Raw genomic sequence first — 25,245 nt, 5'->3', positions numbered from 1 at the left:
ACATTCATGAAGTTTTGATTTTGGAGTTTAAGGAAAAAAACACTCATGATTGAGTCAAATGACTTCAGAGCTTGTCCACCTTTATGTTTAATAAGATCACAAAGCGGGCTTTTGCTAGGTTTTAAAGTTCAAGAAAGAAGCCTGGTGTAGTAGTGCACCCCAGTAATCCCAGATACTTGGGAGGTTAAGGCAGAAAGATAACAAGTTCAAGGCCAGCCTTGACAACTCAGCAAGACCCAGTCTCATTGTAAAAAATAAAAAGGGCTGGGGATGTGGCTCAGTGGCAGAGTGCCTTTGAGTTTAATTCCCAATAATGCAGGAAAAATGTTCAAGAAATTACTTAATAAAATATAAACAGTGAGCTTCTAAATATGCTGGGAGAAAAAGTGCAAGATGCATTCAATAGATAATGTTCTTGATCTGTAGGCCAAGCAATCAGGCTTTCATGTGAGAATCAAAGCAATCTTTCTAGTTACTTATATGATACAATCTACAGTTTTATATGAAGTTATTTATTAGAAAACAATTCTCAAGGCCCTTTAACAATACAAATTTTATTAAAAAAATAAGTAACATCAAAACTGTTCAGCAAATCTATATTCAATGTAACCAAAATAAACAAACACCAAATTAAAAAAAATATACATCTATATATATATATGGGCAAGAAACAAGTGCATTTTTTGGTCCCAATATTTTTGAATATATTATCTTTATCCAAAGGAATTACATTAATGGCTAAGAAGATATTATGTATTAGATAATCAGAAATGTAACTTTAAAATTTGTTTTAAGGTCTGAAAGAGGAGTTTTTGCCAATTCTTTATGTCTTTGAACTCACAATCCCTAAGATGTTAATGAAAGTCCCAAGATAGAGCATGTAATAATGTCTAATGAGCTGAACAAGTATCAAAATTAAGAAGCTACCAGTAGGTAGCCACATGAAATCTGTGGAGAATTATAAAGAAAATTATTGGAGTTCTTAACAAAAACAAAACAAACACAAAACAAAAGCTTTAAAGAGAAGAGTACAAAAATAGACATAACAAAACGGACATCAATAAACTTGATGAAGAACAACATAACATCAAGCTACTAAAATTTAATGAAAAAAATTTAAATTAAAAAATCTAAATATTAGTATTGCTGAAAACTCCTAGGATTAATACTGGATAAAACTTTAAATGACAATGTGAATAGTTGTTACTTTGGAACTGTAAATTTAAAGTTCTCTTTTCCAAAAACATAAAAGTAATCTTGGTTATCTATACAACAGAAATTTCATTTTCTTTAGACTGCATGCATGCTATAGGAAGATTAAAGGGCAGCAGCCAAAATGATTCGACTTCAACTTGGATGTTGAAGCACTGATTTGATGGGCTTTTCTTGGTTAGAATCAACCCATAAGCTTAAGATCAAGAACGAAAGCCCCCAGTGGGGAGTTGTGCTCAATTTGGTGGGCCTTGAGGTCATCTCTGGCCAAATCAGCATCAGCATTATGGGAGGCCAGTCAGGTAGGAAGGGACTCTCCCCAAGATCTGATTCCTTAAGGCCACAAACTAGAAGAAGTCTCACAGTCAAATAATTCACATTCCTTGGAAAGACAGAACAGGCATCAGTTGTGTCCATCGAAGGGGGACACTGTCCAGGAGTACACTGGACATTTTTTGAAATTTCTGTGTTGCTTCTGCATCTGAAAAATAGGAAAAAAAATAGAACAATGACAGACAAAGAATGAGGGAAAAAACATCTATCTGACCTAAAAATGTAAGACTTATAAGAAATTAAGAAAGCAGACAAAACAGACAAAAAAGATGAACAGCCATGTCATTTGGAATGTAATATTCAGAAGGCAAGTACAGGAGAAAAAAACACAAATTATTTTAAGCAAAGCAAGAAAAGATCATAGCAACAAAAGTTATTTTTGGAGAAAGTCAACTAGAGGAAAAAAAAAACACGTTAAGACATGTTAACCTGACACAAAGATAAGGTGGAATAAGAATCTAGTGCCATCTGAAAGCTGAAAAGAGCTGAATGTCATGAACTTTGTTTAACCACCTTCATGTGAGAAAACACTTCAGAACTTTAAACTTAGGAAACTGCCTTTGTGTAAGAAAACACTTCAGAACTTTGAACTTAGGAAATTCCAACTTGTCTTGCACCAGGTTGCACGAGCTCCATAGAGCAGGAATCTATTTCAACAAGCCGCTTTAAAAACAAAAACAAAAACAAAATACTTTAATATTTTTCATTTCTATTAATTATACATTTTAAAATTGCAACAGTGCTAAAATCCATCAAAGTAAAATGCACTGAATTAAAATTAAACTTACTCAGAAGTGGGTTCAGAAGTTGAGGTACTTTCGGAAACTGTAACCAGAAGAAGAGTTTTACATTTAAAACAGCATATATGAAGAATAAATTAATTTGTAATACCTGAAAGTCCATACTGTGGCTGATCAAAAGTACTAGATTAAATATCTAAAATTCAAAGTAACACTATTATATATACATACCATTCTCTATTACAACTTGGCAAGTATGAGTTTTACGTTGACTTAAGTGTTTAGCCATACGGTCTAAGCCAGAAGAATCAGTTAGGAAATCACACTTAAGGCACACAAGAGTAATGCCCCTACGGAAAAAAGAATTAGATGGTAAGAGAGACTCTTATCTTGTATAGAAATCAATACACAAGTTCAATGATTACTGCTCCACATAATATAACTTTTTATTTTATGTACCAAGATTATCATTTTCAAATTCTGTAATATGAAATATACATTTGCCGAGGACTTCCTTTGCACATTGTACTACTAGGTATCACAGACACAATTAGTGAAGAAATAGGGTACAGTCTATGCAGCCTATAATCTTGTGTCTAATTTAAGACAAAATTAGAAAGGAAATGTGAGATGGGCTAGGATTGTAGCTCAGTGGTAGACTGCTTGCCTGGAATATGTGAGGCACTGGGTTCAATTCTCAGCACCATGTGTAAATAAGTAAAATAAACATCCATTGGCAACTAAAAAATATTTAAAAAAGAAAATGTGAGGATTTAAAAATAAATTCCTTAATGTAATTATTATCAGTTTATTAACAAAGCATAAATATATTTTTCAAGTTCATCAGATACTTTGAATTGGAATATCCTTCCTGTATAGGAATAAAAAACAGTAACATATGGGTTGGGGTTGTGGCTGAGTGCTAGAGCGCTAGCCTAGTACATGTGAGGCACTGGGTTCGATTCTCAGAACCACATAAAAATAAATAAATTAAAAAAAAAATGGTAACAGAGCTGCGGATGTGGCTCCAATGGTAGCACGCTCACCTAGCATGTGTGAGGCACTGGGTTCGATTCTCAGCACCACGTAAAAATAAAAAAAATAAAGATATTGTGAAAAAAAAAAAACCAGTAACATCCCTTAGATTCATTCTCCCCTGAAGTTCTAGTCTTAATAGTCTGTTTTTATACCTAGCTCTTACTCAGATGAATCACATATTATCTTTGTAAAATTGAAATTGTGTGCTTTCCTCCCCCAAATCATCCTTCCTGTTTGTTCTCTCTTATGGTGCCACTTCCCTGACACTGATACAAACCAGTAGTTATCTTTTCCTTAAAACATTCAATATTTCAAACATCTAGAACAGTAACAATTTATTGGGCAGGTTGAGGGTTTTAGACATATCAGCTGATTTATATCTTCTAACAACCCAGAGAAGCAGGCGCTGTCATTAGCACTTTTCTATAGAGGACAGGATCAAGTTTACTTAACTACCAAGGCCAGCATGAGGTTTGAAACTGAACCCTTTGATTCCAGAGCTCATGATATTAAATATGATGTGATAACACTTCACTACCTAGGTCATCATTAAATCAGTTTTAACTACCACAATAACCTTTATCAGTCTATGCCTCATGCAACTACAACTTACCTTATATACCCAATCACAGTCTTCCTTTGGAACCCTTGATTCTACTCAAAACAATAGTGGTTTCCCCAATGTTCTCCAAATTAAAATTAAGTATAAGTGACTTGGAATCATTTTAAACAATTCTAAACTCTGGATCTAAGCTCAAAACCATTCTCCCATGGGCTGAAGCTGTGGCTCAGTGGCAGAGCACTTGCCTGGCACGTGTGAGGCACTGAGTTTGATCTTCAGCACCACATAAAAATAAATAAATAAAAATAAAGATAAATAAAATAAAAAATATTCCTGCAGACATTGATTTTAATACCACATTATATAAACTTTGTGTTTTTCCCAAAATACACTACAAGTTATCCACTGTGAATGTCTGAATGTGTACTGTATGCTTTCTGTTTCCCATTATGCAAACTTTTATTCATGATATTTCTTCCAACTAGAATGCCCCTGTGCCTCTTAGAAGTAGAAAACATCTCTCTCCTTTGAAATCAGTTGCTTTGATTGTACTTATTACAAACCTCCTTGTATTAATGTAGTTATTTTTGTTCATACATTTATATCCCTCCAATAAATTGTACGTTCCTTGAAGAGAGGTACCAAGCTGGCTGCCTTCTTTATCACTATAATTTGTATAGGATCTGATATATCCTGTTGTATATGTGGCGGATGTACAACAAATAATTAAAAAATAAAGAATTCATTTTAATAAAATAGTAATTACAAAAATATTATTCTATAGAACTATAAACATACTAAGTACCATATATAAAAAAAATGACCAATTTTCTTTTTAAAATTGAGAACCACCCAAGTTAGGAAAAAAGCATCTTAAATCTTTAAAATCATACAGTTAATTTAGAAACCAAGCACACAAGTGAGCTTGTCAACAAAGTGAAAATCAAATTAAAATCTCATCTTCAACATTAAACCTATTTTCATTCTTTAAAAATATTCAGTAAAGGTAACACTTATTTTACTTTTTTCCCCCAAGTCACTGAATTGAGTAATGATTTAAAATAGCATGACTATGTTTTAAAAATTGAATCAAATTTCCCTCTATTTATGAGTTGTTGGTTCAACATCATCCACGTTGTTTTTAATATGTACATTAACTTCTTTAACAAATATTTTCTGAATGCCTATTACATGCCACGCACTATTCAATATGAGCAAAACAAACAAGGAAAGATGGATGAAAAAGGAATTAGAAAACTGAAAAACCCACAATGCTTAGCAGCTTCTAAATATTTGCGATATAACTAAAGTTAATTATCATTTAGAAATATTAATCAGTAATTCTTTCTGTACAGTAAGCAAGCTATGTACTTTTATTTCATAAAGAAAAACTAAGAATTTGAAAGCTATATATTAATTTTAACTATTACAATGTTTTAATGAACTCATTTCTATTCAAATATTATTAGCCTTATTTTTTGTTTTACAATGCAAATGCATGAAGATTTGATCTCAATGCCTGGCACCACTGAACCAAAGTTCAGTCAGAGATGACAGGCCATCCCTCACTATGATCAAAGAATATAGTGAACAGAATTGTATCATGTCCAGTAACAATCACTGAGAGTTTCAAATCAGGTACCCAACTATTACGTTTTTAAAAGTTACTATAATTTTTCAGTAAAAGAATGGAAAAAGATCAACCAGTTACCTGAGAATTCCTGAATGCTTCTTGAAAATATAAAACCGTTTACTTGGGTGGTTGCTATGAGAACTGGAGAGATAAAACACAAACAAGATTTTTAAAAACTTTTATTATATAAAAAATTATATTAATTACATGACCACATTTCAATTCTTTTCTTAATTTTTCAATTTTGAATAAAAGATCATTATTAAATGATAAGATTCTGTTGATCACTGCTATGATCTGAATTATTGTCCCTCCCCCCAAATTCATATGTTAAAACCTAACCCCTATTGTGATGCTATTAGGAGGTAGAGCCTTTGAGTGGAGAGCAGAATTCTTATGAATGAGACTAATGCCCTTGTAAGAGAGACCTTAGAAAGACTCTGGCTTGCCCCTTTCACCAGGTGATGATGCAGTAACAAAATGCTATCAGGAATGGGCCCTCACCAGAAACCTGTTATCTGCTGGCACCTTGATTGTGGGCTTCCCAGCCTCCAGAACTATGAGAAATAAATTTCTGTTGTTTAAAAAAGCCACCCAGTCTATAGTATTTGGCCCAAATGGACTAAGACAGTCATTTCTGTTTAATTCAATATTTTTATCTTACATTCCATTTTACCTGTAGTATATTTTCTAATGACATAGTTCCCTGAGAACATTCTTAAGATGTTCAGTACTTCACCACTATAAAAAAAATACTCAAAGAGTTAAAAATGCAAACAGCATCAAATTAATTCTTTCAATTATTAAGAGTAAAAACAATTAAAAAGTTATTTGCTACTAATGTATTTTGCTATAATAGAAATTGCTATGAATAATAATTATTTATTTTCTAATCTTAAAACATTGGGGGAGGGCAATAGTCCTAATGATACTAGAAGTAAATTTTTTATTTTTTGCGGTACTGGGGATTGAAGAAAGGGGTACATTACCACTGAGCTACATCCCCAGTTTGTTTTAAATTTTTTAAATATTTTGAGACAGGATCTCACTTAGTTGCCCAGGCTGGCCTTGAACTTGAGATCCTCCTGCTTCAGCCTCCTGAGTCCTGGGATTACAAGCATGTGCTGCCACCATGCCTGGATTACTAGGAGAACTTTTAAAGAAAGCAAATTTAAGGAAGTGGAACTTGTGAGTTAAAAGAATGCTTCTCCTATGCAAAGAACCAAAAAACAACAACAATCTAAACTTTGTAGACAATGGTAATAGTTTTTATACCCCCGCCTTTTAACTCACAAGGAAAGCTTTCCTGTTAGAAACTAGCCTAGTGCAGCAACACTAAAAGTGTGGTCCATGGACCAGCAGCATCAGCATCACCTGAGATCTTATGAGAAATGCAGTTATCTCAGCTCTCCCTCACCATAAATCTAACAAATTAATCTCTGGCAGTGGAGCCCAGAAATTGATTTTAATGCATTTTCTAGCTGATTCCTATGCAAGTTAAAGTTTGAGAAGCACTAACTGTATTTTGCACTAACAGATACAAATGAGTAAACATGCCATGGCAATAGCTACCCTCAAACACAAGGTAACCACCACCAGCAAACTATGCATGCATGGGGAAAGAATCTGACATTAAACATTAAACCTATTTTCATTCTTTAATGAAAGAATCTTTACAATCTCAAGAAAATACTCTCAGAATAGGTACCATGGTAAATATAAAGAGCTTCTCTCACAAGATAATATAGACACACATGAAACAGAATAATGAAATATTACAGAACTCAAGAGAAATTATCCCTGTTGAGTGTCAATGATCAGACACTTCACAGAAGGTGAACTGAGGGAAGGAGAGGGGCATTCCAGGAAATAACTAAGAATAGGAAATTCACTTTAGATGTTGAATATGGAGAAACTATCTTGTGAAAAAGATCAATAATCTGGGGGCCTTTCTTCTGAGAATATACTTGGTTATGGTTTGGGAATAAAGGTACTTGACCTTATAGAGAACTTAGTCCTATGAGAAAAAGTTTATACCAGGTAGGAATAAGGGTATGCCACTTACAGTGAGGTATGAGGCAAGAAAGCATAGTGCTACTAAAGTAGGAAATATGAAAGGGACCCATAAGGCCTTTAGAGAGAACTGGAATCTTTCAGTTCTATATAAGGCTAATGATAAATAAGAGTTTAATGTGTGGAATGACAGTGCAGGTTTGGGGCTCACTGGAATTTGGGAGCCTGTGGCCTATTGAGAATGATAAGGGGCAGAATGGGACTAGAGGTCCTATGAGATATTTTGGGGCTTCTATGGAAAATGGGAAAAGAAGAATGAAATGACACATGGTGTCAGGGTTTAGAACTTAAATGTTCTCCAAAGCCCACATGCTAAAGCATTGATCATCAGCCTGTGGTACTACTGTGAAGTGGTGAAGTCTTTATGTGCTCTAGAAGTCTATGGGACATCAGACTCTTTCTTTTCATTTCCATACCACCACATAGTGAGGGCTTTGCCCCAGTTTGTGCTCCCCACCATAATGCACTGCCTTGCCCCTGTCCTAAAAACAAAGCCAGCTGACCATGGACTGAAACCTCTGAAACCCTGGGCCAAAATAAAATTTTCTTCCTTATAAGTTGTTTATCTTAGGTATTCTGTCATAGTCACAGAATTCTAACACACATAGGTTTAAGAAACATCAAAAATATTTTCCAATTTAATCCTTTATAAATGAGGGGCAGAGTTAATGTACCATTAGGGCAGTCATGTGTTTGGCATAGAGTGAGATCAACATTGTTCCCAGCAGCATACTGAGGAAAAGGCTGGCTGGGGCTCTATTTAGAACAACTGAGGTAAGGGTGTAAAACCACTGAGGTAGTGGGAAGGTAGAGTGATAAACTGCAGAAGGTAGATTCTCAGGAAGCCACAATATATGGTGGCAGAGCAAGAAAACCTCACCAGCTTCAGAAACTTGGGACAGTGAATTATTTCCAGCTGTTGCTTCACATTTATGCAAATAATACCCTGAAGCAGACTGAGTATAAAGGGTATTGGGATGAAGGTGGTTTGAATCCTAGACATACAATGATGTTTGACTTAATATCAAACAGAAATGAAGAACTAGGTCTCAGTAAACTCATCATTGAAATTGGGAGGATTTACAGTTGAAAGGTAAAAGAGAAAACACTGAGAGTGGTTAAAGTAGTGACAGTTTAACAGAAACTGAGTTTCAAACGTGAGTGATTAGGGACAGAGGGTGTAACTCAGTGGTACAGCACTTGATTAGCATGTTCAAGGCCCTGGGTTCCATCCCTGGTCCCAAAATCAAAGTGATTAGTCAAAATTATCAAATACTCTAAAGAAGTCACAGAGGGGTAAGAATGAAAACTAGTGAGCATATTTAGTATTGGGACATGACTGATAATTTTTTTTTTTTTTTTTTATACCGGAGATTAAATCCAGGGGCATTTAACTACTGAGCCACATCTCCAGCCCTTTTTAATATTTTATTTAGAGATAAGGTCTCACTGAGTTGCTTAGGGCCTTGGTAAGTTGTGAGGTTGGCTTTGAACTCACACTCCTTCTGCCTCAGCCTCCCCGACCACTGAGATTGATAAGCATGTGCCACCACACCTGGCCACCTAGTTTAAAAGTTTAAACTACCTTTTAAAGGAGTAACTTTAGCTATAGGTAGGGATAATACTCATATTACAAAGAGTAAAAAATGACAAATAAGCTAGTAAAAAATATTCTTTGTAAATGCTGATGGTAAAAGAAAGATAAGCAAATACACAAAATAAAAACAAATCACCCTCATCCTACAAAGCAAACAAACAAACCCCAAAATCCAAGAACTCTTATAGGCAGAAGATATGTGTAGAAAGAAATTAAATGAATGCCCAAAACAGCTGAATAAAGTTGTGGAGGAAATATAGATGATTATAAAAGTGGATCATGTCTATTTTCTGAGATTAAACTATGGATGAAGGAAAAAATTTGAGGTAGGAAAAAGTTAATCTTGGGAAAATCAAAAGCAATGACCTCTGAGTAATCTGTAGGCAAGATTAATAACTGAGAAAACAGAATAAAATTCTTAAGGTCATGAAAAGTATTTAGACAACTGATGCTGATAAAACAGATATTTTTAAAAGACCAAATTAAAGATCATTAATTCATAGCTGAAACAAGTGGCTCGATAGACTAGAAGCAAGCACAGATACTTCAAAAAGGATAAAAGATTCAAGAACAGCAAGACTAAGCATGACTGAAGATGTAAAAGGATTCTAGGACAAAAAACAAAGCACCATTCAAAACAGATGACCCTTAAGGCTTGGTGAGGTTGACTAAAAAATTGGATTGATGCTGCTGGAATAGAAACAGTGATCAAGACCCTGAAAGTAATGTAATGAGAATTTGAAATCAATATTGTGTACAATAAGATAAAATGAGACTGTGGTAAGAAAGGGAAGTGGACGGGATTTCTGTCAGCACATAGAGGGCAGAAGCTCAGCTCAGAGGGCACAGCTCCGCCTATTGGAAGAGAAGAAAATGGGATTCAGCCATAGAACAGGGGATGCCAGCATGGCAGAGATCTGATGTCATCGGAGAGCGGCCGAGGAGAAAACTTCATCGGTGCCAGCGGCGACGGAAACAGTTGGTCCCCTGGTAGGGAGGGTGAGTCACAGATACCCGAGTCTCTCTCGCTTTGTCATCGAGCCAGAGGCGAGGAGAGGGGCCGCCGCCCGCGCCCACAAGGTAGGAAGACCTGCGACCAACCTGCAGATCAGGCCCAGCGGTCTGCAGGCGTGGTAAGAGGGGCAGGGCAGAGCCACCGCCCGCGCTGGCAAGGTAAGCAGACCTGCGACAGACCTGTGGATCAGGCCCAGCGGCCTGCCAGCGTGGTACACACTTCACCCCAACTGGAGTAGGGGCAGAGCAGAGCCTTAGCCCGCGCCCAGATCAGGCCCAGCGGCTCGCCTGTGTGGTGGTCAAGTGACCCCAATTGGAGTGGGGGCGGAGCGGAACTGACACCCTTGCCCACAAGGTGGGCAGACCTGCGACCAACCTGCGGATCAGGCCTAGCGGTCCCCGGGCGTGGTAGGAGGGGCAGGGCAGAGCCTTCGCCCCCACCTGCAAGGTAGGCAGACCTGCGACAGAACAGCGGATCAGGCCCAGGGGTCCGCGGGCGTGGTAGACACCTCACACCAATTGGAGGAGGGGCAGAGCAGAGCCCCTGCCCGCACCTGCAAGGGAGAATTTTCAACTATACAAGAGCAATATAAATATATAGGGGGGGAAAAATTTCAAAAACACAACAGTTTCACCAAGAAGAAAGAAACGCAAGCAGTATGAAAAGACAAGGAAAGAAAGGACTACAAGCAATGCAGGTCAGCTCAACTTTAGAAGAGGTAACAGCTGCAGCAGATGGAATGTCAGATAAAGAATTCAGGATATACATGCTTCAGATGATCTGGAGTATCAAGGAAGAAATTAGACAGCAAAATCAGACAATGAAAGATCACTTTGACAAGGAATTACACAAACAAATCCAGGAAGCAAAGGATCAACTATACAGGGAGATAGAGGTTATAAAAAACAAACAAACAGAAATCCTAGAAATGCAGGAAGCAATAAACCAACTTAAAAACTCAATTGAGAGTACTACCAGCAGAGTAGAACACTTAGAAGATAGAACATCAGACAATGAAGACAAAGTATTTCAACTTGAAAAGAACATAGACAGCTCAGCAAGACTGTTAAGAAACCATGAGCAGAACATCCAAGAAATATGGGATAACATTAAGAGACCAAACTTAAGAGTCATTGGGATACAGGAAGGTACAGAGCTCCAAACCAAAGGAATGAGCAGTCTATTCAATGAAATAATACGAGAAAACTTCCCAGACTTGAAGAATGAGACAGAATCCCAAATTCTAGAAGCCTACAGGACGCCGAATGTGCAAAATTATAAGAGATCCACACCTAGACACATTATAATGAAGTTGCCCAACATACAGAATAAGGAGAGAATTTTAAAAGCTACAAGAGAAAGGAAGCAGATTACATTTAGGGGCAAGCCAATCAGGATAACAGCTGATCTTTCAACACAGACTCTGAAAGCTAGAAGATCCTGGAATAACATATTTCAAACACTGAAAGAAAATGGGTTCCAACCAAGAATTGTGTATCCAGCGAAATTAAGCTTCAGGATGGAAGATGAAATTAAAACCTTCCAGGACAAACAAAAGTTAAAAGAATATGCAGCTAGAAAACCATCTCTTCAAAACATCCTCAGCAAAACATTACAGGAAGAGGAAATGGAAAATAACAATGAAAACCAACAGTGGGAGGTAGGACAGTAAAGGGGGGGGAATAATCAAAGAGGAAAACAAACCATGTTTAGTAACATAAATAAACAAATATGGCTGGAACAACAACCCATATCTCAATAATAACCCTAAATGTTAATGGCTTAAACTCACCAATTAAGAGACACAGGCTAGTAGAATGGATCTCAAAACAAGACCCAACAATATGCTGCCTACAGGAGACGCATTTGATAGGAAAAGACATACATAGGCTGAAGGTGAATGGTTGGGAAAAATCATATCACTCATATGGACTTCGGAAAAAAGCAGGAGTGTCCATACTCATATCAAATAAAATAGATTTCAAGCCAAAGTTAATCAAAAGGGATAAAGAGGGACACTACATACTGCTTAAGGGAACCATACACCAACAAGACATAACAATCATAAATATATATGCCCCAAACAATGGTGCAGCTATGTTCATCAAACAAACTCTTCTCAAGTTCAAGAGTCTAATAGACCACCACACAATAATCATGGGAGACTTCAACACACCTCTCTCGCCACTGGACAGATCTTCCAAACAAAAGTTGAATAAAGAAACTATAGAACTCAATAACACAATTAATAACCTAGACTTAATTGACATATATAGAATATACCACCCAACATCAAGCAGTTACACTTTTTTCTCAGCAGCACATGGATCCTTCTCAAAAATAGATCATATATTATGTCACAGGGAAACTCTTAGACAATATAAAGGAGTAGAGATAATACCATGCATCCTATCTGATCATAATGGAATGAAACTGAAAATCAACGATAAAAGAAGGAAGGAAAAAGCATACATCACTTGGAGAATGAACAATAGGTTACTGAATGATCAATGGGTTATAGAAGACATCAAGGAGGAAATTAAAAAATTCTTAGAGATTAATGAAAACACAGACACAACATATCGGAATCTATGGGACACATTGAAAGCAGTTCTAAGAGGAAAATTCATTGCTTGGAGTTCATTCCTTAAAAAAGGAAAAACCAACAAATAAATGATCTCATACTTCATCTCAAAATCCTAGAAAAAGAAGAGCAAAACAACAGCAAAAGAAGTAGAAGGCAAGAAATAATTAAAATCAGAGCTGAAATTAATGAAATCGAAACAAAAGAAACAATTGAAAAAATTGACAAAACTAAAAGTTGGTTCTTTGAAAAAATAAACAAAATCGACAGACCCTTAGCGATGCTAGCGAAGAGAAGAAGAGAGAGAACTCAAATTACCAGCATACGGGATGAAAAAGGCAATATCACAACAGACACTTCAGAAATACAGAAGATAATCAAAAATTATTTTGAATCCTTATACTCCAATAAATTAGAAAATAGTGAAGGCATCGATAAATTTCTGAAGTCATATGATCTGCCCAGATTGAGTCAGGAGGATATAGACAACCTAAACAGACCAATATCAATTGAGGAAATAGAAGAAACCATCAAAAGACTACCAACTAAGAAAAGCCCAGGACCGGATGGGTATACAGCAGAATTTTACAAAACCTTTAAAGAGGAACTAATACCAATACTTTTCAAGCTACTTCAGGAAATAGAAAAAGAGGGAGAACTTCCAAATTCATTCTACGAGGCCAACATCACCCTGATACCTAAACCAGACAAAGACACTTCAAAGAAAGAAAACTTCAGACCAATATCTCTAATGAACCTAGATGCAAAAATCCTCAATAAAATTCTGGCGAATCGGATACAGAAACATATCAAAAAAATTGTGCACCATGATCAAGTAGGATTCATCCCTGGGATGCAAGGCTGGTTCAATATACGGAAATCAATAAATGTTATTCACCACATCAATAGACTTAAAAATAAGAACCATATGATCATCTCGATAGATGCGGAAAAAGCATTCGACAAAGTACAGCATCCCTTTATGTTCAAAACTCTAGAAAAACTAGGGATAACAGGAACATACCTCAATATTGTAAAAGCTATCTATGCTAAGCCTCAGGCTAGCATCATTCTGAATGGAGAAAAATTGAAGGCATTCCCTCTAAAATCTGGAACAAGACAGGGATGCCCTCTCTCACCACTTCTGTTCAACATAGTTCTCGAAACACTGGCCAGAGCAATTAGACAGACGAAAGAAATTAAAGGCATAAAAATAGGAAAAGAAGAACTTAAATTATCACTATTTGCAGATGATATGATTCTATATCTAGCAGACCCAAAAGGGTCTACAAAGAAACTATTAGAGCTAATAAATGAATTCAGCAAAGTGGCAGGATATAAAATCAACACGCATAAATCAAAGGCATTCCTGTATATCAGCGACAAATCCTCTGAAATGGAAATGAGGACAACCACTCCATTCACAATATCTTCAAAAAAAATAAAATACTTGGGAATCAACCTAACAAAAGAGGTGAAAGACTTATACAATGAAAACTACAGAACCCTAAAGAGAGAAATAGAAGAAGATCTTAGAAGATGGAAAAATATACCCTGTTCATGGATAGGCAGAACTAACATCATCAAAATGGCGATATTACCAAAAGTTCTCTATAGGTTTAATGCAATGCCAATCAAAATCCCAACGGCATTTCTTGTAGAAATAGAGAAAGCAATCATGAAATTCATATGGAAAAATAAAAGACCTAGAATAGCAAAAACAATGCTAAGCAGGAAGTGTGAATCAGGCGGTATATCGATACCAGATTTCAAACTATACTACAGAGCAATAGTAACAAAAACAGCATGGTACTGGTACCAAAACAGGCGGGTGGACCAATGGTACAGAATAGAGGACACAGAAACCAATCCACAAAACTACAACTATCTTATATTTGATAAAGGGGCTAAAAGCATGCAATGGAGGAAGGATAGCATCTTCAACAAATGGTGCTGGGAAAACTGGAAATCCATATGCAACAAAATGAAACTGAATCCCTTTCTCTCGCCATGCACAAAAGTGAATTCAAAATGGATCAAGGAGCTTGATATCAAATCAGAGACACGCCGTCTGATAGAAGAAAAAGTTGGCTACGATCTACATACTGTGGGGTCGGGCTCCAAATTCCTCAATAGGACACCCATAGCACAAAAGTTAATAACTAGAATCAACAAATGGGACTTACTCAAACTAAAAAGTTTTTTCTCAGCTAAAGAAACAATAAGAGAGGTAAATAGAGAGCCTACATCCTGGGAACAAATCTTTACTCCTCACACTTCAGACAGAGCCCTAATATCCAGAGTATACAAAGAACTCCAAAAATTAGACAATAAGATAACTAACAACCCAATCAACAAATGGGCCAAGGATCTGAACAGACACTTCTCAGAGGAGGACATACAATCAATCAACAAGTACATGAAAAAATGCTCACCATCTCTAGCAGTCAGAGAAATGCAAATCAAAACCACCCTAAGATACCATCTCACTCCAGTAAGATTGGCAGCCATTATGAAGTCAAACAACAACAAGTGCTGGCGAGGATGTGGGGAAAAGGGTACACTTGTACATTGCTGGTGGGACTGCAAATTGGTGCAGCCAATTTGGAAAGCAGTATGGAGATTTCTTGGAAAGCTGGGAATGGAGCCACCATTTGACCCAGCTATTCCCCTTCTTGGTCTATTCCCTAAAGACCTAAAAAGAGCATGCTACAGGGACACTGCTACATCGATGTTCATAGCAGCTCAATTCACAATAGCAAGACTTTGGAACCAACCCAGATGCCCTTCAATAGACGAATGGATTAAAAAAATGTGGCATTTATACACAATGGAGTATTACTCTGCATTAAAAAATGACAACATCATAGAATTTACAGGGAAATGGATGGCACTAGAGCAGATTATGCTAAGTGAAGCTAGCCAATCCCTAAAAAGCAAATGCCAAATGTTTCCTTTGATATAAGGAGAGTAACTAAGAACAGAGTAGGGACGAAGACCATGAGAAGAAGATTAACATTAAACAGAGATGAGAGGTGGGAGGGAAAGGGAGAGAAAAGGGAAATTGCATGGAAATGGAAGGAGACCCTCAGGGTTATACAAAAGAACATACAAGAGGAAATGAGGGGAAAGGGAAAAATAATACAAGGGGGAGAAATGAAGGTCAATAGAGGGGGTAGAGAGAGAAGAGGGGTGGGGAGGGGAGGGGAGGGGGATAGTAGAGGACAGGAAAGGTAGCAGAACATGACAGTCACTAGTATGGCAATATGTAAATCAATGGATGTGTAATTGATGTGATTCTGCAAGCTGTATATGGGCTAAAAATGGGAGTTCATAACCCACTTGAAGCAAAGTGTGAAAGATGATATATCAAGAACTATGTAATGTTTTGAACAACCAACAATAAAAAAAAATAAAATAAAAAAAAATAAATAAATAAAAAAAAAAAAAAAAAAAAAAAGAAAGGGAAGTGGACGCGAAAGAAGTTAGAAGTGGACGTGAAATGCTAGCACAAAGAAGTCAAAGTATCCTGAGGTCAGGCTGAACGTTATGGAGGTGGGGTGGGAAATGCTGAAGTCATCAAAAAGTGAGGGAAAACCCTTCATACCTGGGGTAGCCTACTAGGACCAGAAAGCAACAAATAGACCTTGTTACAATCTTCGATAAAACTACTTTTATTGGTTATATCTTTTTACTAACTGAAATAGAACTACCTCAATATTTATATCTGAATTTTTTTGGCTATTTAAAAAAGTCCATCCTAAAGGAATAAGTCCCTACAAAATAAGTCCAAATGAAAGTAAAATGAACTCTGAAGTCTTTCTTCTAGCATGGAGTACACAGTAGGTACACAAATTAAGGCAGCTGAATCAATATATGAAAAAGAATTCCAGGGCTGGGGTTGTGATTTAAAGATAGAGCGCTCGCCTAGCATGCGTGAGGCACTGGATTTGATCCTCAGCACCAAATAAAAATAAAATAAAGGTATTGTGTCCATCTACAATTAAAAAATAAATGTTGAAAACAGAATTCTAATAGCAATAGTATGAATGGAGTATTCTTATAGCTTCTTATTTCATATTTCACTGAATGAATTTAAACATAGATGGATGGCTAGAGAAAGGAATGGATAAATGGATAAGGGAAGAGTGGAAGAGGGAAAAGAAGAGAGAAAAAGAGAGGGAAAGAGAGGGAGGCAGGTAGAGTAGCAGGCCAAAAGAAAAAGTAAATAATATTCTTAGCATTACTGAAAAACCTGGAGCCTCTCAAAGTGATCATTTGAAGAGGGTAATTCGTGTAGTTACATGTGTTTATTTGATAAATATATTGAAGACATTTAAAATTTTATATTTAAGCTGGGTGTAGTGGCTCACACCTATAATCCCAGTGACTAAAGAGGCTGAGGCAGGGGAATTCCTGATTTGAGGCCAGCCTGAATAAGTCAACGAGACCCTAAGTAACTTAGTGAGACCCTGACTCAAAAGTAAAAAGGGCTGAGAATGAAGCTAAATAGTAAAGTTGCCTAGGGTTCAATACCCAGTACCAAGTTTAACTAAATTAAATCAAAATTTTGTATTTGAAAATAACCACTTTTTTACTGAGAAGAAAAAAAAAATTCCCATAGCAAAACACATTTCCCTAATAAAGCCATTCTTATTTCATTAGTCTAACTGTTCTTACAATTTCTTTCCTAGTATTTTGATCAGTTACTGTACTGAAACAGTGCAAGGAACATCCTTGAAGTTCCCTTATGTTAGACTTTTAGCTCCTTGATAAGACAAACTTGCTTCTAATATGGGAACTTTGTTTTTAAAAAATCAACTTCTTGAATGGATATTTTAATTATTATTATTATTTAGGTGCTTGGGATGAACTCGGGGCCTGGCAACATGCTAAGCAAGGGTTCTACTGCTGAACTAAACCCCCATCCCTGAATGACAATTTTGATCAACAATAATTTACATATTTAACTTACCTCATCATATGATTTATAAAGGCTTTGTTACAGTTAGTGTTGTATTTGCAAAAATTACAGTGGATATATATAGAAAAGTGGCTTGCAAAGTCCTTTATTTTGGAATGACATTCAATGCACTTGTGAATTCCCCGACGACACCTTATGAAGGCAAAGGGAAAAAAATGATAAAAACATATTGTAAAACAAAAACAATAATGCAATGTCTTATTAAGAATTGATTAATTAAAAAAGGAGGTTATATTCCATTTATGTATGATGTGTCAAAATGTCTTCTACTGTCATGTATAACTAATTAGAACAAATAAAAAAATTTTAAAAAGAATTCATTAATTGAGGGGCTGGGGTTGTAGCTCAGTGGTAGAGTGTGCTTGCTTACCATGATTGAGGCACTAGGTTCAATTCTCAGAACCCCATTAAAAAAAGATCCATCATCAACTAAAATATATGTGTATATAAAGAATTCATTAATTAAAGACAAGATGTTTAAATTAATATTCTTAAATAGAAACTTAAAATTTGAAAATATACTTTGAAACAATAAGTTAGAACAAGTGCAAAAAGTCAAACATCAGGGGCTGGGGTTGTGGCTTAGTGGTAGAGAGCTTGCCTAGCATGGGTGAGGCACTGGGTTCGATTCTCAGCACCACATATAAACAAACAAATAACTAAAGGTCCATCAATAACTAACAAATTTTTTTTTTAAAAAGTCAAACACCGGGCTGGGGATGTGGCTCAAGCGGTAGCGCGCTCGCCTGGCATGCGTGTGGCCTGGGTTCGATCCTCAGCACCACATACAAACAAAGATGTTGTGTCCACCAAAAACTAAAAAAAACCATAAATATTAAAATTCTCTCTCTCTATTTCTAAAAAAAAAAAAAAGTCAAACACCAGTTAATATTTCCATGGAATGAAATGGATCAAATTAGCTGATTCAACTATCACAAGATTAAAAATATGGAATAAACACAGTAATTTGAATTTTGCTCAGCAAACGTAAAAAGTCTATCTTTTATCATGTAAATGGTAATAAAAAGGTCTACTTTTTACATTCACTTGCCTTTATGCCAGATAAGTGATTATCATGTAAATGTGCAAGAGGGTTCTGTGATATAGTAAATTATATTAAAATGAACTTTTAATATTTAAAATTAAATTAGTATTTTTAACAGGACTAATAAAGATAAAAAGTACCTTAAGTTTTTCAAAGCTATGCTGATTTTATTTTTTCTGTTGCGTTGTCTCTTCTGCTTGTAAGAGTGTTTGGCTTTGCTTTTAGTTGTAACTCCACTCTGTTTACTTGTGTTGGGTTTACTTGCAGCAGAGGCAGCTGCATTAGGCTTACTTGTCTTAGATTTACTTGCATTAGATTTTGTGAGATTTTTAGCAGTTGTGCTTTTAGACTTTGGAGGTAAGACCTGAAGAGAAGAAGTACTTGGAGCACAATTGGATGGTGTACTTGATGGTCTTGGCTGAAGAGGTCCAAATGAAGCTCGAATAGTAACCTAAAACAACAATAATATATATATTATATATTCATTCTAGAAAATTAATTTCACAGTAGTGTTAAAAATATCATCTGTAAGTTCTCACATTTATTATCAATGTATTTTAGACAAGTTGCCAAAACAATTCCATGGGGAAAGAATACTCTTACCAACAGATGGTGCTGTTAAAAACTAATATCTATACACAAATCATACTGCATAGTAAATACAAAATTTAACTCCAAATGTACCAAAGACCAAATTTTATGACCTCAAAAGGTAAAACTTTTATAAGAAAATATGATAGTAAATCCTCATGGCTATAAGTTAGGCAATGGTTTCTGAAATATTTCACCCAAAGCATAAGCAAAAACAGCAGACAAAAAAATAGACAAATAGGCATTTCTTCAACGACACAAAAACTTGTACATGAGTTTTTGTAGCAGCATTACTCATAACAGCCAAAAGAGGAAACAACTCAAATGCCCACCAAATGATGAATGGATAAATAAAAGGTGGAATATCCATAACATGAAATATTATTTAGTCATAAAAAGGAATGAGATATTGAAACATGCTATAATATGGATGAACTTAGGAAACATTATGGCAGCCAAAAGAAATCAGCCCCCAAAGATTACATACTGTATGATTTTATTTATAATAGGAAAATCCATAGGGACTGAAGGTAGATGTAAGTTTGCATGGGATGGTGGAGGAGAAACAGAGTGACTGCTAATGGGCATGGGGATTCTTTTGGGGGTGATAAAAATGTTCTAAAATTGACTGTTGGTGATGTTTTAAAAACTCTGAGAATGTTCTAAAATAAAATCATTGGATTGCACAATTTAACTAGATGAATTACATGGTATGAATTGCATTTTCAACAAAGTTGTTACAAAAAAAATCACTGTAATACAAAAAGTTAAAAATATAATTATTTTGAAAATAGTAAATATAAAAAACAATCAATTTTCTCATTTATTCTAAATGCTCATACCAATTAAATGAAATTTAGCTTGGTATTAATTTCCTGCTATTATATATATATATTTTTTTTCTATTGGTAGCAGTTATGTTAACACAGATATTAATGGATAATTAGGAGTGTTAGTGCAATTTTAGCAATATTAAAAAAGCATGTTCCCTGGCTATTTTTATACTTCAGTATAAGTAAAAAGTTTTCACAAATAGAGATCAAAATTAAAAGCTGAGGATATAGCTCAGTGGTAGAGCACTTAGCATGTAGAAGGCCCCAAGTTCAAACTCTAGCACCTACGAACTACCTAACTACTCCTACCTACATATGTAAACAAATAAATCCCACAGCCTAAAATCACTCTGTAAAGGCCTGCATTATCAGATCGTCAGTAAATGTGACCTTCTCTTTCTTTCTGGGGACTCATTGGGCATGATTTTTGCTTCCAAATATCATAATGGAGGTTAAATCAATTTATCGTACAGCATGGAGATTTTAATAATGCTCAGAAGTTCCTTAATGGTAGCTAATATAAAAATTATCACCTAACATTTGGAAAAAGAAAATATTCAATTATACCCAATAGTTAATGATGGAAAGCAATCACTTATTAACACTCTCTTTAATCATGTGACTATAATTCCCTCTATGTACTTGAGGAATAGTCTATGTGATGTTCTGTGAAATACACGTGACTTTGGTATCATATAAAAGCCTAGGACAAGGAGTCAAAGGACCTGAAATTAAATTTCCATACTACTTGTTTCTAGCCATGTGACTGTGGGTAAGGAATTTATCCCACCTAAGCCTTCTTATCTGTAATATGGGGAGAATATGTACCTTGCCTATCTCATTAGAGCACTGCATAGATGAAATAAAAAGAATGTATGAAAAGGCACATTGATAAACTTTTTAAATTTGGAATTAAGCTTATTCCAAATGCTCTAAGATATTAATATTAATATTGGGGCACTTTGTTACTTGCAAGGGAAGATATGAGAAGTGTGTACTTCTTACATTAGTATTCTGCATGGAATGAATGACTGCAGAGAAGGACACCAGATAGTTTTTCTCATTCTAAAATCTCAGATCATTGCTTCACATTATATCTTCTATTTAAATTAACTAAAATATTCACATTCAAAAGTATGTACTCAAAGTTAAATATCAATGTCTGGGGATTATTTCAGTTTGGATTATCCATCCCTTCTCTGGAGCAAATATTCAAGTAATAACTTCATATAAAGAAGTCAGAGAAAACATGTATATAAGGCAAACAGGAAAAGGAAAGTTTGTAGTTAGATGTGTGTTTCTTACTAAAAACAGCAATGCTATCCAGGAACAGAACTTGTTTCAACAAACCTATGGCATTCAAGGCATTAGGACAGATGCTTGGGACACAAAGATAAATTAAACAAGATTCCTGAACTAAAACATTTTATAGTCTAGCCCCTGAAACAGACACATACTAATAACTGGAATAGCTCAAAAACAGCCTACAGAATACTGAAACAACAGCTGTCTCAGCCTATAGTTAATCTAGTTGCACTCTCTACAAAGTAATATTGCTTCAACAAAGCACACGTCAATCAACTCAAAAATACAGTTTTGAAGTTTTCCTTTCCAAGATAAAGAACAATAAAACCTAAAATTAAGGTCTTAATTATAATCAGATGTTATTTTGTATATTATAGATAACAGATGAAACTAGGCAGGAGTTTATTTCTCTTATAAAAAATGTTAAAATACAACATAGTTGATACTCACTTTTGTTCCAGGAGGCAATCCTTCCAGTTCTTTAGGCTTTATAAATGTACGATGCTGGGTCTTATGATCTGTTTTCTCCTTGCAGGTCAAAAATTGTAGCCTGCATTTTGTACAACGATGAATTCCTTTTTTCTGTTTACATAAAATAGTAGAAATAATAGTAGGAACAATAACTTTTACCACCATAAATTCTGGGGCCTGAAATTCATCTTAATTCTAATAACTAAACCATTTAAAACCAGTATCTTACCATCTCTCACTATAAATAATGTCATAATACCCTCTTTATGTTTTTTTTTTGGTGCTAGGGATGAGACCCAGGGCATTGTGCATACTAGCAAAGTGCTTTATTTCTTTTAAAATCAATCCTTACACTGGTATTTGAGTTTCAAAAGTTTTTGTTACCATAAAAATATCCAATATAAAAATTATATCAATTAGGATCTAATTGGGAAAGTCCTATACCAATTGTAATGGGAAGGTGCTTTTAATTATAAATTTGAAGTATATACTATTCAAACACATTATACTGAGAAAATGAATTACACCACATTTTTATCCTTAGAAAAAGTAAAGTACAATTTTAGCTATTTCCATTTGTCTTCCAAGTTAGTAATATAAACTGAACTTTCTAAAATCAAACAAATCTAACCAGAAACTCCCAAGAAGGTTATGCTACAGAAATAGTTATAAAAGCAAACCTATCCAATAGAGCCTTTTGCAATGATGATGTTCTACAGCTGTACTATCCATTATTTTCACTACTCATATGTGGTTACTGAGCACTTTAAATGTGGACAATTGCAACTGAAAAGCTGATTTTCTAATTTTATTTAATTTTAATAAGTTTAAATTTAAACAGACACCTGTGGCTAGAGGCTATAATATTGTTAGCATGAGTATGGAGGGTTAGGGTTAGGGTTTTAAATGAGCACTGTTTCCAATTTACTGTTTGAAAACCACTTGACTGAGTTCTTCCTCAAGTAAAGTCCTATTAATAATAAGAAATATGGGGCTGGGGGATATAGCCCAGTGGGGGGCTGGGGATATAGCTCAGTTGGTAGAGTGCTTGCCTAGAATGCACAAGGCCCTGGGTTCAATCCCCAGAACCACAAAGAAAAAAAAAAGGAGAACTATGACACAAGAAAAATTTGTCACTTGCGCAGAGCTGGTTAATGTTCTTTCCACTATATATTATTAATTGTAATCTTTATGTATATGCTTGCATTAATTAAATTTTTTTCTATTATATGTAAATTCAAAACATAAATACATGTTTTCTCTAAAGCTCTAGCTCCATAAGCACAACAATCTTTTTTTTAAAAATATTTTTATTAGTTGTTGATGGACCTTTATTTTATTTATTTGCATGCGGTGCTGAGAAGTGAACCCAGCCTCATATGTGTTAGGCAAGCACTCTACCACTGAGCCACAACCCCAGCTCATATCACTATATAAGACCCAATCTTTCAGAATAATCAAAATGAGCTGACATATGAAAAATACCAGGAGTTACTGATGCACAGCAGGCATGTGGTGAATAAAATTTCTATAAAAAGCTCAAACTACATATTATATAAAACGTATTTTACTATGTTAGTTTTATCTTCAGACTGTTTGGGAGGTGTGGTGTCTTATATTATATCATAAGTACAGTCAACATAAATAAACTCACCTATATATGCTCAAGAGAGAGGTGGAAGGGGAAAACTCACCCAAGAAACAGAAATCAAGATAACCAGAAAGAAAATCCTACAAAGTATAATTCCCAGAAATCTTTTCTCTACCTATACCTCATCTAGTTTCATGGCTTCATTTATTTACTTGTTAGTGGGGATTGAACCCCAGGGTACCATGGAGCTACATTTCCAGTCCTTTTATGTTTTTTATTTTGAGACAGGGTCTTGCTAAATTGCTGAAGCTGGCCTTGAACTTACAATCCTCCCGCGTCTGCCTCCCAAGTCCCTGGGACCGCAGGTGTGTTGTCAGCAAGGGTCAGTTTCATGGCTTTAAATAGCCACAATCCAAATACCTACTTGACATCTTTGTTTCACTGTGTATGTGTGTGTATATGTGTTTGTGTGTATGTGGATGTGATGGCGAGAGAATGTGTTCCTCCCTAGTTTTGCCAATGTCTCGGTATATGGGAACTCTATTTCTATAGCTGTGTAGGACAAAAGGAAAAAAGGAGAAAGTCTGGTTATTCTTAACTCCTTTTTCTTATACCTTACATTCAACCCATTAATAAAATGTATTAGCAATATCTTCAAAAGACATTTATAATCTTTTCACTTCTCATTATCTCCATCAAGTCAGGCACACTGGTGTGTGCCAGTAATTGAAGTAACTCAGGAGGACTGAAAGTTCAAGGCCAGCCTCAAAACATAGTGAGGTCCTAAGCAACTTAGGGAGATCCTGTCTCAAAATAAAAATTAAAAAGGGTTGGGGGCTGGGCTGTGGCTCAGTGATAGAGTGCTCACTAGCATATGTGAGGCATTAGGTTCGATCCTCAGCACCATAAAAATAAATAAATAAAATAAAGTCATTGTGTTCATCTACAACTAAAGAAAAATATTTTTTAAAAAAGGGTTGGGGATGTCGCTTAAAGGCAAAGCATCCCTGGGTTGGGTTCAATCCCTAGTACCAAACAAACAAAAAAACTCATCATTCATCACCTCTAACCACTTCTACCACTCACATTAGTATAAAACCAACCACTCATGTAAACTCTTGCAATAGGCTTCTATTTTTCTCCCTGTTTCCACCCTTCAATCCCATTACAGTCAATTCTTCTTATGGCTGCCAGAGCGATGTTAAATACAATGCATATCTTTCATATACGAAAACTTCTGAAAGTGGCTTTCCTTAATACTCCAGAATCCTGACTCTAGCTTATAAGGTCCTATATAATCCGGCTTACTTTCTATTGCTGCAACCTCATCTCTTCCTACTTGTTTACTGTGATCCAGCTACACTAACCTCCTTGCTGTTTCTTGAACATCCTAGTTATATGCTCACTTCATTATCCTTTGCCTGTCCCAGATAGCTATAAGACTTACTCCCTTATCTCCTTTGAAGAGGCCCCCTGTTTTTTACCTTATACAAAAAACAGAAACCACTCCTTCACCTAAGACCTGGCAACTTCCTATCCATTTGTATTTTTCCCATTGTACTTGCCACCAGCTAGCATACACATACATTCAGATCTTCCTCCTTGCTTGCACACCTGTGCATGCACACACAAACATAT

At 35.6% G+C, this 25,245-nt stretch overlaps 1 protein-coding gene across 3 annotated transcripts in view; it reads right to left on the bottom strand.

Annotated features, from left to right (window-relative positions):
* Positions 1–534: 534 nt before the first annotated feature.
* Positions 535–25,245, bottom strand: part of Znf280c (zinc finger protein 280C) — a 62,023-nt gene continuing 37,312 nt past the window's right edge. For all 3 annotated transcript variants that reach the window (XM_046468314.2, XM_046468313.2, XM_046468311.2), the window contains 7 exons: positions 21,996–22,127; positions 18,957–19,267; positions 17,763–17,903; positions 5,597–5,659; positions 2,517–2,635; positions 2,334–2,370; positions 535–2,208 (listed from right to left, as the gene is read on the bottom strand). In XM_046468314.2, the coding sequence (XP_046324270.1) occupies positions 2,193–2,208; positions 2,334–2,370; positions 2,517–2,635; positions 5,597–5,659; positions 17,763–17,903; positions 18,957–19,267; positions 21,996–22,127 (819 nt within the window). In that variant the 3' untranslated portion in view covers positions 535–2,192. The remainder of the gene's footprint in view (positions 2,209–2,333; positions 2,371–2,516; positions 2,636–5,596; positions 5,660–17,762; positions 17,904–18,956; positions 19,268–21,995; positions 22,128–25,245) is intronic.

Source organism: Marmota monax, unplaced genomic scaffold (assembly GCF_021218885.2).
Source record: "Marmota monax isolate L192 unplaced genomic scaffold, Marmota_monax_Labrador192_F-V1.1 WCK01_AAM20220418_F8-fsc00054, whole genome shotgun sequence".
Taxonomy (NCBI): domain Eukaryota; kingdom Metazoa; phylum Chordata; class Mammalia; order Rodentia; family Sciuridae; genus Marmota; species Marmota monax.
The sequence above is the reverse complement of the archived record's forward strand: the minus strand, read 5'-3'. Positions and strand labels throughout refer to the sequence as shown.